Here is a 12,309-nt window from a genome sequence, read left to right on the forward strand (position 1 = left end):
AACAACTTTCCAACACTGAAAAAATGAAGACTCACTACCATACTGACTGGAAAGACGATTCAATGTAGCTGATTCTAAATCCAGACTTCTTTTTAAAGATGGCTATCTGGAAATCTGATTTATCTTGACTCAGCATCATCTATGCCATTATTAACCAGCATGGGCATTTTATTAGGCTTTGTTTGATACTTTGGCTTTCCCTCCTTACCCCCCAATTATTATTATTCTCTATTGTTAGAGTGCCTTTAGTGGTGATTTTAAGTCAGGGACATTAAGTGGAATTTTTTTTTCTTTTTCTTTTGTCTTTTATCTACAGTGGGCATAAAGTAGTCTGGAATGGGTATTACCTTGATCTTCTATTTCCCACTGGGAGACATTTATGCAGAGCACAGGTAACGAACGGATTCTAAAAGTCATTACAATAGGCCTTTGAAAACAGCCTTGGGATCCCTGAGTGGCTCAGTGGTTGAGCATCTGCCTTTGGCTCAGGGCATGATCCCGGGGTCCTGGGATCGGGTCCCACATTGGGCTCCCTGCATGGAGCCTGCTTCTCCCTTTGCCTGTGTCTCTGCCTCTCTCTCTGTGTCTCTCATGAATAAATAGATAAAATTAAAAAAAAAAAAAGAAAACAGCCTTAATTTTGAATCCATGAAACTCAACTGTCAGGATGGGTTTTCAGAAACACATCTGCTTTAAGAATGTATCCCTTCAACTGTTATCTTGCACCCTTTCTATTCACTAAAGCAGGACACTACTAGTTCTATTAATAAAAATGTCCCAAATAGTTGAGGTAAATCCAACATTTCACTGTTTCAGGCACTTGCCCCCCTACCCAAATCCTGGCACCAGAGTAAAAATGCAGCAGCCTTCCACTGTTTCCAATACCCATTTCCAGGAGAATACCCTTAAAAAAATATGCTTACTGTGATTTTCCAAGTACATTTGCTATTTGGAGGGTACACTCCAGGAAAACCTTCGCTGCCAATAAATCCAGACTCTCCAGTAAGAATGCCGCCACATGTGAAAACAGGTCTGGGAAAATAAAAGAAGGAAACTTAATTTGAAACTAGGTCTAACAACCTAACGTCAATCTCAGAAAGACATAGCCTCTTAATATGGATAAAGTTAACACTGATTAATAAATGCTTGGACTGGGGGCTCCCTAGGTGGCTCAGTGGTTTGGCGCCTGCCTTCTCCCTGCATGGAGCCTGCTTCTCCCTCTGCCTGTGTCTCTGCCTCTCTCTCTCTCTCTCTCTCTCTGTGTCTCATGAATAAATAAATAAAAATTTTTAACATAAATAAATAAATAAAAATAAATGCTTGGACTGGATAAGCGATTTGAAATACCTGCTAGGTCTTAGACTATTTAAATTACAGCCCCATAAAATATTCAGTCCAGGGGGTCCCTGGGTGGCTCAGCGGTTTGGCGCCTGCCTTTGACCCGCGGCACGATCCTGGGGTCCCGGGATCGAGTCCCACGTCGGGCTCCCTGCATGGAGCCTGCTTCTCCCTCTGCCTGTGTCTCTGCCTCTCTCTCTCTCTCTCTCTCTCTCTCTAGGTCTATCATGAATAAATAAATAAATAAATCTAAAAAAAGTTTCAGTCCATTGGCCATCTATGTCCGTCTTAGAACACATCTATTTCTCCATCCATCCACAAGCAAGGAAACGCTCCACATAGTGGGAAGAGCTTATTGGAAAATGGTGAAGTGGAAAATATAACTGGGGGGGTGGGGTGGGGTGGGGTGGGGGACTGAGAGAAGGTGAGAGCTAGGCTATGTGAGGTATAGGGTTTTAAAGACAAGCAATTAGGGCAGCCTGGGTGGCTCAGCGGTTTGGCGCCGCCTTCGGCCCGGGGCGGGATCCTGGAGACCCGGGATCGAGTCCCGCATCAGGTTCCTGCATGGAGCCTGCTTCTCTCTCTCTCTCTCTCTCTCTCTCTCTCTCTCTCTCTCTCATGAATAAGTTTAAAGAGAAGCAATTGACTAACGTAAAAAGTTTTAATCTCCCTGACCGTCGGCGGGGCGTCCCGCGCCCCGGGGAGGGGGGGAGGCTGCTGGGGACGACGGCGCAGGCGGCCGCGGGGCGGGGCGGGGCCCTCCCAGGTCCCGGGGCCGGGCATCTCCGACGGAGGCTGGCGGGGAGCGAACTTTCGGGGAGCGGCTCCCCGCGCGCCCCACCGCTCGGGGTCTCCCTTGGGCTCTACGTCTGCGGGCCGACCTCCCGGGGGCGGGGGGGGGGCGCAGCAGGAAGCGAGTCCGCAGCTCGGGCCCTCGGGCAGGCCGGGCGGGGGCAGCGGGGGCAGCGGGCGCCCCGACGCGGCGGGCGGAGGCGGGGAGGGGTCGCGGGGGTCGCGTTACCTCTCGGGGGGCTGCTGCGGCGAGCGCTGCGCGGCGGCCGCCAGCAGCAGGCCGAGCGCGGCCCAGGCGCCCGCGCCCCTCATGGCCGGTGTCGACGCGCTCGCCGGTCGGCACCCCGGGCTCTCGCTCCGGCACACGAGCAGGAACCCGCGCCCGCCCCCCGCGCCTCTCAGCCCCGGCGCGCGCACGCGCACACACGCGCACACACGCGCACACACGCGCACACACGCGCACACACCGCGCGCGGCCCAGGTAGCCGAGCGTGCGCCGCAGGCCGGTGGGGGCGCTTTTAAGGGCGATTGCGGAGCGGGCGGCCCCGACGCTGACTTTCCCCAGGGGAGCCGCTCTGGCAGCCGCAGGCCGCGGCTCAATGTCCCGTTTGTTCTGCGGCGGCCGGAGCCGCCCCCTCTCCCGGGCGGGCGGGCGGCTCCTCCCCGGCACCCCGGGCCCTCGGCCCCTGCGCATCCCGCCCTCGGCCTGTGGGGAGGACGACGGCGGCCCCCGGCCCGGCGAGTGGTACCCAAGCGGGCCCTGGCTTCGGGATCCGCCGACGGCTCCCAGGGAGGGGGTCCGGGCTTGCTTGGGGGACTGGTTTTCTCTAATTGCTTAAAAAAAATTTTTTTTTTTTTTTTTTTTTTGGTTAGCGCTTGCTGGTTGCTGGAAAACGGGTTCCCTCTTTATTTCTGGCGCCTTCAAACACAGATCTGAGGCAAGAAAAGGACAGCAGAACGGGGATTCCATCGTATTTTGACTCCTCTTCTCCTTTTTTACTTTATTTTTTTTTTATTTTTTTCAAAGTTATTTATGCATTCATTCATTCATGAGAGACAGAGAGATAAGCAGACTCCATGCAGTGAGCCCGACGCGGGACTCGATCCCGGGTCTCCAGGATCGTGCCCTGGGCCAAAGGCAGGCGCCAAACCGCTGAGCCACTCAGGGATCCCCCTTGAAGATTTTATTTATTTATTGAGACCGAGAGAGAGCACAAGCATGGGGAGGGGCGGAGGGAGAGGGAGAAGCAGACTGTCTGCTGAGCAGGGAGCCAGGCATGGGGCTCGATACCAGGACCCCGGGATCACGACCTGAGCCAAAGGCAGAGGCTCAACCAACCGAGCTACCCAGGCGCCCCATCCTTTTTTACTTTAAACACACCCTCCCCCTGCATTCTTCTCTGTTTTTACTGGTGCAGGAGAACAGGGAGACAGTTTCTGTGCAGGGATGCAAGATTGCATTTTCAGCCGAGCGGTTTGTGCGTGATTGTCATGAACTACGGCAGATAATGAAGACAGACCCCAGACCATCAGATCTCACCGTGTCCTGTTCTGAAAATGGTGTGTTTCTTTGCTGGCATCTCTCTGCTCTCAAAAGATCTTTTCCAACTATTCCTTTCTGTGATGTTGGCCAGATAAGTTTCACAGAGAATTTGTTTTTCTAAGAAGAGCAATCCCAACCTTGTGAAGCCAAGGCTTTATTTAATTAGAGAAAAATAATTTTAAACCTCTTATTCCTCCCCAATAACCAGGGATTAATAAAAGAAAAACAAGAACAGAATGGATTCATTGAGATATTCAACAACCACCCCACCACTAGAGGAGCATAGCCGGATTAAAACGCCTTATCTGTGTTGTTCCCTCTAAATTATCTTCACCTTTCTAAGCAGTAAGCAAATAAATAAATAAAACCTTAAAATAATACTTAAGATTTCATTTCTAATACTGAGCTTACAATGTTAAGAATGTAAACACGTCTAGCAAGAATATAGGTAAAAACTAGCTACAGGGAATAATCAGTCTTTTAGTTACAGGGAATAATTTGTCTTTTAATAGTGGAGGAACCCAGGAACCAATAGTAGGAACCAGAATTTCCCTGTGGGGTTTAGGTTATCTTACTATTTTGGAAAAAAATGAAGAAAAAAAAGACCAGGAACTACAACTTTTTAAAAATTCTCTAAAGGCACCACACCCTGTGTGACATTAAAAAAAAAAAAAAAAAAGAAAGGATTACAGAATTTGGCAAACTACATTATATCCTGAAACCTACACCCAACCCAATAAAAATTGCTTTAAAACAGCAAAGAGAAAAATAAATGGTTGTTTATTTTGCACACATTTCAAGAATATGCTTATCCAGCAGCATAAATGTTTTAGATGATATTTTGTTAAAAAGTCAAAGTTTTAAATTATAAAGTGAAAATATTGCTCAATTCACTCTCTGGTAATGATTTGAAGTCATCATAGCCAGAAAAGACTTCATTCCTAGGACTAAGCTAAGTTTTCAAAATGTAAAATCAAAAAGGTATTAAACATATCTCAGTATATAGAAAACTATTTGAACATAAATACACAGCAGTATTTTCTGTTCTTAATTTATAAAATGATGATTATGTTCATATCCTCACTAAAGAGTCAGGGTTCCAACACTGATGGTTGTTGTTGAGACACATAAGAAGACATTGATGTTACCTTATGATTTTAAAAGTTTGCTAAAACCTATGTTATTTGCTCTTAGAAAAACATATTTGACTTGGAACTACAATTCTGACCAAAATTATAAACCTTGAATGTTCTGAGAAGCTTAATGTGTTAAAATTGAGACAGACCCAAGTGGACTTTGAAGGTGTGTGTAAGGTCCATTTCTGTAAGACTGATTTCTAGACTTTAGTGATACAGAATTGGCATAATAGGCAAGGAGCCAAAGAACTCCAGGCCATACTAAAGAGGTAGAGAGGACAAAAGCCCCATGATAGATTCTAGAAAGAAAAGCAGAGTGGTAGGTGAAGTGATCTTTATTATCCAAAGTATGTATTACCCAATCTCTGCAGTTAATTAGGTTGTACAGAGAATCAAAGTCATAGAAATATGGAAATATTCACCAATGAACCAACCACTTATAAAATTAGTCCCCACTCAAACATTCCTTGCTGCATAATAGTAGCATCTAGCTAGGTCCAATATGTCAACATCTTTGTTGGTTAGTCTCTGGTCAATTCATCAACTTTGTAAACGTCCAAAAATGCAATATAAATATAATGTACTTTCGATCCATAATGCAGTATTGATCATATAAAAGATCAAGAATTGGGACACCTGAGTGGCTCAGTGGTTGAGTGTCTGCCTCTGACTCAGGGCGTGATCCCAGAGTCCCGGGATCGAGTCCCACATCGGGCTCCATGCATGTAGCCTGCTTCTTCCACTGTCTATGGCTCTCTGTCTCTCTCCGTGTCTCTCATGAATAAATAAATAAAATCTTAAAAAAAAAATCCAGAATTTATAACATGGTTGCAAGTGATGTTGAAAGAAGTGGGTAGATGATGGGCTTTTCGACGAATGAAGACCTGGTTGAGTTACTCCAATGAACAACTGAAGGAAGAAGCAAAGGAGTTCACTGAACAGGGAGCACCTGCGTGGCTCAGTTAGTTGAGTATCTACCTTTGGCTCAGGTCATGATCCCAGGGTCCTGGGAATCAAGCCTTGCATTGGCTCCCTGCTCAGTGGATAGTCTGCTTCTCCCTCTCCCTCTGTGTGCTCTCTCTCTCTCAAATAAATAAATAAATCTTAAAAAAAAAAGAAGAAGAAGAAGTTTGCTGACCAAAAGTTCCCTTAAAAAAGAATGATTTTTAATGCCAAAATATTAAAGAGGAGTCCACGAGAAAAATGAAGAAACATTATAATTTTTCAAAAGTAATTTTCTGTATTATAGTGTTGTGAAAGTCAGGAGTGAAGGAAAGGGTGTTTGTATTTGCTAGAATGCATTCTTGCAGGAAAATTATGGTAAAAAAATCTACATTTGATTCATTACTCGTTCATTATGAGAACTGGCACATAGTTGCAAATATAAATGAAATTTTGTTAAACACAGAATTATTTTTTGAATTTCTGGTTCCATTTTTGAAGATACAATCCTGAACATTTTTTTTTTGAATATCCACTCTGAAAATGTGGAGCCTGTGTTAGGTAAATTTTAAGTGGCCTTTTCTAGAACAATTAATCTCAGATATGGACAATCTCCAATTATCTTGAAAGGTATGTGAGCAACAATCCAGGGCAGTGCCTCAGATTAAAGGGGAGAGAGTGAGAGAAGAGATAATGAGGAGCTGGACTGTATGCTTGAATCACTCTCATTGTTACTTGAGGCAAGAGTCATATCTGGAATTTAGGTGTGGTCTGTGCTTTCTTGAAAGTGACAGTTCTCCAGCGGCACCACATGGGGCTCTAGATTTATAAGTGCTACAAATGTATAAAAGGAATGAAAAGTATTTGGAAAGCAATTAGTGTGGAAACTCTTTTATACAGCCCTAGTGACAATACAATGTCCATGGTATTTCCAAAATATCTGTAATTCTGCAAAACCACCAAACTGGAATTTCCCCCACTTTCCTTAACTGGGAAAATATAGTAGTGTAGAGTTATGATATTAATACTTTAGTAATAGAAGTGCCTCTTCTGAATTCAGCCTTTTCGATACTGTCAACATTTAGGAACTTCCCATTATCTTTGAATTCTTGTGCATACTCATTAGTAAATATTCTCATGAACAAGTCTTTTTTTTTTTTAAGATTTTATTTATTTATTTGAGAGAGAGAAAGCGTGCACATGTGGGAAGGAGAGGCAGAGGGAGAGGGAGAAGCAAGCCCCTGATGTGGGGCTTGATCCCAGGACCCTGAGATCATGACCTGAGCTAAAGGCTGAAGTCACACTCAACTGACTGAGCCACCCAGGTGCCCCAACAAGCATTTTTAGAATTAAATGTGAGTTCAATTACTTTTTTTTTTTTTTTTAATGTTTGTAAGCATACGTTGGGAAGTATACTTCTCCTACTTCCTCCTAAGAATAAATCATCGTAGGGGAATTGTGTTGGTTAGGCTTTTTAGCTATGAACAACTAAGTCCATTCTGGTTAATACAGGCCATAAAAGAAGGGATCCATTTTTAAAATAGAAGGTAGTTCACATAATCATTAAGAGAACTGAAGAAACTATGTCAAGGCTAATGGCCAAAGCCTGGCTTCTGAAATGGCCCAGTGAGAAATTAGCTGTCATTGCTGTTAACAAGACTAAGCAATAATGGACATACTCCAACTTACTGCAATTGTGATGACTAGGAGCACATCAGATCCATTTCTGCCCTGAGAAACTAAAACTTGCACACCTCTACCCCCAAAGGCTAGATAGTTCAGCTACAGAAGAAAAGCTCATCACTGACCCTCTTTCCTCATGTTAATCTCTTAAATCCAAAGTCTCACGCAAGTGTGTATGATTGGTAATGTCTTTGTCACACGAGTGTGTTTCAGCTGCAAGAGAGGTTAGAAGTTCAACTGATTGTGGGAGAAAGGGCCATCTACTGTAGAAATTTCCCCAAATATTAGAAGACTACTCAGAAAATAATGGGCTGGCACAAATATGATTAATGCCCATGACAGAGATCCACAAAGTTCAATTAGCCTATCTCCTCGCATGCCCTTGCTGAGGAGAACTGCCCTCAAAGGGGTCTTTATCTAGAAGTGTGCTATGGTAATGTAATGTATGTTGAATGGAACCAGCTCCATTCATCTGTCGATGCTGGACAAAGGAATCAGCTGCTCTGTGTTGATTTGGAATGAAACTTTATCCGATGGAGCCATTTCATAATGAATCATCATCATCACCTCTAACTTTTACTGAGTACTTACTATACACCAGGAACAGTGATAAGTGCTTTCTAATAAGGTTTCATTTAACTCTCTCAATAACCCTATGAGGTAAGAGTGATTATCACCATGTTACAGGTGAAGATTCTGAGATTGATAGAGGTAACAGCTAACCTAAAACCTTCAGTGTGTGAATGAAATACTGAGATTTGAACCTAGTCTGCCTAGAAAGCTCACGCTTTTGATAATACTGCATGCCAATCCATCAGAGCCTCTCTTGAGATCCATGAACAACACTTCATGCACGTGGAGACATTGGGTGTGGCAGATAGAGTTATGCTGTTTATTCCCCCAGGATCACTAATTTCATTCATTGCTCCTCTAGACCCTGGATGGAACATATAACCAAAGACTGTTCAATAAGAGGGCTCTCCCAGGACTTCCCTATTGAATGCATTGGAGAAAAGGCTCTGCTCCCCTTTTTGTTTTTGCTCTGAAAGCAGTGTGTAAGCTAATAATTTCCTAGGGAAAGAGGAGCAAGCCTGAGGTGGATGCTTCAGAGCAATAGGCCACACACCTTCCACATGGGATTGATCTTTAAGAATTTGAAAAAGACTCTTTTGAGAACCCAGGATTCTACTATGTAATACAGAGACTTGGGCATGAGAGAAGATATAAAGACAAGTTTTAATTAAAAACAAACAAAACAAAACACAAAACTAACTTGGTCCTAAAAAATCTTCAGTGTGTGGGCCATTGATGGTAATGGAGATCATGAAGTAAGGAATATAATCGACAACACCAAACCAAACCAAAACACCTTGGAATCACTTTATTATGTTGACATTTGAGGAAGAACCTTTGCCTGTAGGAATGATTAGTGTTAACTGTCAGTAAGAAATATCTTTTTGTTAGGTACACTTCCCTTATTTAAATAACCTTATCCAATATATTGATCCAGATAGCCATTTGGGTTCTTTTGTAGCTAACTCATCTGGCTACCTCACCCGGACTGAATATTACTACAATTATTTGTCCAATTATTAGTTGTCTGCAAGCAATCAATGCAATATGGCGACCCAGGGAAGTGCTGGAACCCCAAATATAAAAGGAATATTACTACGACTGCCTGCTAACAAAGAGCCAGAAGTCTGAAACAAAAAATGCCCAAGTGCCAGAGGGTATTAGCTCAGATCTTTTTTTCCCCAGGGTGACTCTAAGGTCCCTGTGCCCTCCTCACAGATTCTCAGAGCTTGAAGCAAGAGTTTGGCATCAGCACTCTTAACCCTAACTACCCCAAGGAGTGAAAACTGAAGCTCTCTCGCTCAAGCTGTGTTTCCATTTTTTATCACAATCTTTTTTTCTTTTTAAGTAAAGATTTCCCTTAATATAAAGGAAATATATGTTCATTATATAAAATCTAGAAAAATGTAAGAAAGGAACAAGAAAAAAATACCATTGACTTTGCCACCCAAAGACAACCCTAGTGCCACTTTAGTTCCCCTTGCTTTCCAATGTGTCTCTTCTACGATAACATTATATCTAGGGATTTGAAGAGTGTACTTTAATTCCATGTCCTTCTTTGCTTTGGGGAAAGTCATCAATAAAGAAGGTCAATGATAATGATTTTATAATGTCAACATTACTGAAATCACAACCGACTTAAGAATGACTTCTTGAGAGGAGTGAGAAGCAAATCTTTTTCCCTTTTAAAGTTCATTCAGAAGTAAATTCCTGTTTAGTCATTGGTCTTCTAAAGTGCTGTTTGGAGAAACCAATTCAAATTGCAGATAGAGCTGATAAGTCTACCTCAATTCAAGTATCCCTTGTTTCTTCCTCAAGGAATAGATTCACATTTGTTGTTCATTAAACATCTGGAATAAAAGAGTTTGTATTTCCAGTTTGAGCCTGGTTTATCACGAGTTGCAAGATTGCTTAAGGGTTATTGTTTTTGAAAAATAAGATAGCTACCTAAAAGGCATTGCTCAGATAAATATTATATGCAAAGGCACTAGAACTATGAGACTGAGCCAGTAAGAGCCAGTAAGTTCTGAGCTTAAAAGAAAACTGACTGCAAAATTCACAAAGGAATACTTTTGCAGTTCTAAGAATTCTCTAAAGAATTTAAGAATCGAAGGATTGAAGAACTAAAATTAAATTAAATTTAAGATCTTCTGTAAAAGATTTATTTGTATAATTTTGTAAATATATAGATAAAATTTTATATAAACACTAATATAGAGAGCATTTATGTATGTAATTTATACATTTTTAAAAAAAGTTTTCACTTATTTATTCATGAGAGACACAGAGAGAGAGAGGCAGAGACATAGGCAGAGGGAGAAGCAGGCTCCATGCTGGGAGCCCGATGTGGGACTCAATCCCCAGACCCAGGATCACACCCTGAGCGAAAGGCAGACACTCAACTGCTGAGCCACCCAGGCACCTCTATACGTTGTTTATAGATATAATTTACAATGCAAATAAATCACTTACATTATAATTCACAAATAACCTATTTACATTATAAATTATGTGTGTAATTTATACATAAATATACATTTATATAATGAATAAAATATCAAATAAAATCTATACAAATAAATGAACAAAAAAATATATGTATATAAAATGATGGCTATGAACAGAGTCATATCCCTGGTATTAATAAAACTAGTTTCAAGTATAAACTCTGAGCCCTTTGCCCTTAGAATTTTAAAAACATTTCACAGTCCTCTAAGTGCATTTGAAATAACCCCAACAAAAACATACTTTCCTAAGAAACAAACAGAACTCCAAATACACATTTTTCTATTAAGATGATTGCAAAAGAAAGCATATGTGGAGAAACATCACTTTCAGTAAATTCTCAATGAAGCCAAAATACTCGAACATCAACATATGTTTATTGTCGGTATTAAAAGGTTATTAATTTTAAAAATTAACATGAAACTCATTGATGGAATTTAATAGGATTACATCTCTTGATGGAGTCCAGAGTCTGTTCTGAGGAACATTGAAATTGCTGCTTCTTAAGGGAGGGATATTTGCCAGGCAATAATGACAGGAGTATTCCGGCCGACTGGGCAGGGCTGATTACACAAATGGGAAGTTGTGGCAAGAGAAGCATAGCCTGGAGTTGGCAGTTGTCTCTGTTTTCTCAATTGGTAATGTTTCCATTGGCAGCATCTAGAGATTTTTTTGCTTGTTTCATCTTCCTTTTACCTTTGTGGTATGCTTAGGTATTATTTGTCTATATTGAGAATTCTGAGGAAGGTAATAGGTATATAAACATGATAAACGTGTAATATACATATGATTTCCTGCGCATTCTCACTTACGTGTATGTAGATGCAGATGCATGTGTGAATGTGCCCCTGGATCTGTGTATGCACACGTCTTCCACAGTCAGTGCTGGAGATTCATTAACATATTTTCACTCTGTGAAGTTCCCTTTTTTTTTTTTTCTTAAGGTTTTATTTATTTATTCAGGAGAGACAAAGAGAAAGAGGCAGAGACACAGGCAGAGGGAGAAGCAGGCTCCATGCAGGGAGACTGATGTGGGACTCGATCCTGGGACTCCAGGATCACACCCTGGGTCGAAGGCAGATGCTTAACCCCTGAGCCACCCAGGCGTCCCTGAGTAGTCTTTTTTTTAAAATTAAAAAAAATTTTTTAAAATTTTATTTATTCATTCATGAGAGACAGAGAGAGAGAGGCAGAGACACAGGCAGAGGGAGAAGCAGGCTCCATGCAGGGAGCCCAACATGGGACTCGATCCGGGGTCTCCAGGATCACACCCTGGGCTGAAGGCAGGCGCTAAACCATTGAGCCACCAGGGCTGCCCCCTGAGTAGTCTTTATATGAATAAGAACATTCATTCATTTTATCAGTTGTGCAGCACATATTAATCCGACAGAGATAGATCTAGGTGTCACAAAAATGGAACTTCCTTTATTAGTCTATCACTGAAATTAAGCCATCTCTCAAGCTTTATATGGCAGAAAGCCTCATCTTGCCTCTTGACTCTAAACTCAATCACTTCCAGATTCTTCTCAGTTTATTTTGGGTAAATACTCTAGCAATTCGCAAATCATCACTTCCCTTCTCCAAGGCGTGATCTCATTCATTCATTCATCAAATACTTGTTGAGCTCCTACTATGTACCAGTAACTAGGAATTGAGCATATGGTAAACACAACAAAAAATCCTTGTTTTTGTAGAGCATCTATTTCAGTGAGGAAGATGAACAGTAAGCAAGCAAACAAACACATGAAAAATACCAGGAGTGATAAAATCTCTATTAAGAATTAAAGCAGTGGGGGG

At 42.0% G+C, this 12,309-nt stretch overlaps 1 protein-coding gene and 1 long non-coding RNA gene across 3 annotated transcripts in view; one reads left to right on the top strand and one right to left on the bottom strand.

Moving 5' to 3' along the window:
• The window catches only part of PCOLCE2 (procollagen C-endopeptidase enhancer 2), a 64,105-nt gene extending 61,592 nt beyond the window's left edge, over window positions 1-2,513 (bottom strand). For both annotated transcript variants that reach the window (XR_003137445.3, XM_025449015.3), the window contains exons 1-2: window positions 2,360-2,513; window positions 924-1,032 (exon numbers count right to left, since the gene is read on the bottom strand). Coding sequence is in view for 1 of the 2 variants with exons in the window: in XM_025449015.3 (XP_025304800.3) it covers window positions 924-1,032; window positions 2,360-2,442 (192 nt within the window). In the remaining variant the exon portion in view is untranslated. The remainder of the gene's footprint in view (window positions 1-923; window positions 1,033-2,359) is intronic.
• A 103-nt stretch (window positions 2,514-2,616) lies between these two features.
• LOC118352033 (uncharacterized) lies at window positions 2,617-4,051 on the top strand. Its single transcript, XR_004808452.2, has 2 exons — window positions 2,617-3,690; window positions 3,882-4,051. It is a non-coding gene; the product is annotated as an uncharacterized LOC118352033 (long non-coding RNA).
• The last annotated feature ends 8,258 nt before the right edge of the window (window positions 4,052-12,309 follow it).

This window comes from Canis lupus, chromosome 23 (assembly GCF_003254725.2).
Source record: "Canis lupus dingo isolate Sandy chromosome 23, ASM325472v2, whole genome shotgun sequence".
Taxonomy (NCBI): Eukaryota; Metazoa; Chordata; class Mammalia; order Carnivora; family Canidae; genus Canis; species Canis lupus.